General features: G+C 32.4%; 1 protein-coding gene across 1 annotated transcript; it reads left to right on the top strand.

Annotated features, from left to right (window-relative positions):
* Nucleotides 1-770: 770 nt before the first annotated feature.
* LOC112692014 lies at nt 771-1,397 on the top strand. The gene has a single exon (XM_025566517.1). It carries the CDS (start codon nt 771-773, stop codon nt 1,395-1,397), a length of 627 nt encoding a protein of 208 aa, XP_025422302.1.
* The last annotated feature ends 618 nt before the right edge of the window (nt 1,398-2,015 follow it).

Genomic DNA, 2,015 nt, shown 5'->3' with positions numbered 1-2,015 from the left:
TACTCTGTCATATGAAATATGTATATATAGTAGCGTATATAATTTATTTAGTATTTTATTTACATGTTATTTTATTGAGATATAGGTATTGGTTTAATCTTGATTTATATGGGGATGGGACATTCTTATCGAAGGGTACCACTAAACAGCGTTTTAAAATACAATGTTCTGTAAATTTACTTAGGTAATCAAAACTTAGTTATTATTTTGAATTTTATATTTACTACAAATATTGTGTAAAAATGTATTGAAATGGGGGAATTTAATTTCAAGCGTAGTGAATGGCGTGGATTAAAAAATATCGCCATTATTATATCACGCTTAATCAAAAGTAATTGACGTTCAGCAAAAAATTTACAAATAGATAAATTCTATCTCTTTCGGGTTTATAGAATTGTTTCTATGACGAGGCGTTAGAACAATTTATCTCCTACCAATAGACTTCAAGAACTTCCCGCGAGATGTAATTTTAGTTTTTAGCCACTACCCAGAAACTTTTGAAAGTAAATATGATCGACGTCTATAAGTAGCTCGTGATTTTCTAAGTAGGGAAGATCAGAGCCACCTGTGTCTTAAAATTGTCATTTAGATAAATAGTTTATGAATTAAGTTCACCGATATCAAATTCTAAACGCATGCAACACATGTTCGAATAATTTGTAAGGTTTCGTAAGCTTATCAATAACACTTGAAAGTTTTTTACTATTCATCAGGTGAACTAACCAACTTCATGTGTCTAATAATCTCTTAATATCTCTAAATGTAAAGTCATGACTTACTATCGCTCTAAGGCAGTGATATCTTTTGACTATAGACTTGATGGTATATCTATTCAACGTGTTAGCCAGGTCCATGATTTAGGCATTTTATTTGTACCTTCTCTTAATTTTAGCCCTCATATTGATTATATGACCAGCAAAGCCTTTCGTGCTTTGGGATTCATAAGGCGTCACTCTACTAATTTTAGTTCTGCCAACTGCTTTCTAGCTCTTTATAATGCTTTAGTCCGTTCGGTCATTGAATATGGGTCTATTGTTTGGTCACCATATACCACAGTTGACATTTGTCGGATTGATCGTGTACAAAACAGTTTTATGCGTTTCACCGGTTATTGCCTCAACATTCCTCATCCGCCACATGATTATGGGCCAGTAAGCCAAGTTCTGAGACTAATTTCCCTTTCTGTAAGGCGTGATAATTTTGATATCACTTTTATTCAGCGTCTGATCGAAGGTCAAGTTGATGCCCCAAGACTACTTGGAGAACTTAGCTTTCGTATTCCTAGTAACACTAGGCTTCAGTGTAATTTTTATATACCCACCAATAAATCGAACTTCTCCAGGAATGCCCCACTTATAAGGATGATGCATAATGCAAATAATCATATAGACTACTAAGCCACATGAAGTACGAAGGCTCACATTTTTTTATTTTTATTTTTTCATTTTCACATAACTTACACCATGTTGTTTTTTTTTTTTGGTTTTACTTACTTACTAATTCTTTTTCTTCTCTCTAATATAAATTAGTATAAGTTACGCGTCTTATATATATTGTATATGTTTTTTTTTTACTGTTATCTATGTACTTCTTGTCTGTAATTTTGTAAAAGCCGTCCGGCGTTGATTATAATATAATATAATATAATATAATATAATAAAATATCTACTATCTATTTATGAGATCATTTGCAACATTTACACATTCAAAGCACCCATAAGAACTTTCAAAATTTTGAACTCAGACCACCCATAGCGCCTGATTGTCGTAAAAATGGCAATAAAACATTTCAAGAGACTATGGCGAAAATATATAATCATTTATTTAATTTGCTTAACGCAGTACACAAAAACAGGCCAAATTTTACTGGACTTTCGAGTGACTAAAATATTCAGAGGTTGAACTCAATGGTTAGCCGCACGAAGTCGTTGTGCCCGGCTCGTAATAATTTCACGTCCAACACTTGTAAAAGATTCTTGATTCACACTGTTCATAAACCAAAACATTTGTTATTG

Source organism: Sipha flava, unplaced genomic scaffold (genome assembly GCF_003268045.1).
Source record: "Sipha flava isolate LNK unplaced genomic scaffold, YSA_version1 69_pilon_pilon, whole genome shotgun sequence".
NCBI classification, from domain to species: Eukaryota; Metazoa; Arthropoda; class Insecta; order Hemiptera; family Aphididae; genus Sipha; species Sipha flava.
Note: the sequence above shows the minus strand (reverse complement) of the source record. Positions and strands in the feature narration are given on the sequence as shown.

Bases quoted from the DNA above. Each gene is read 5' to 3' on its own strand.
- LOC112692014 (XM_025566517.1), top strand. From the start codon at position 771: ATGACTTACTATCGCTCTAAGGCAGTGATATCTTTTGACTATAGACTT.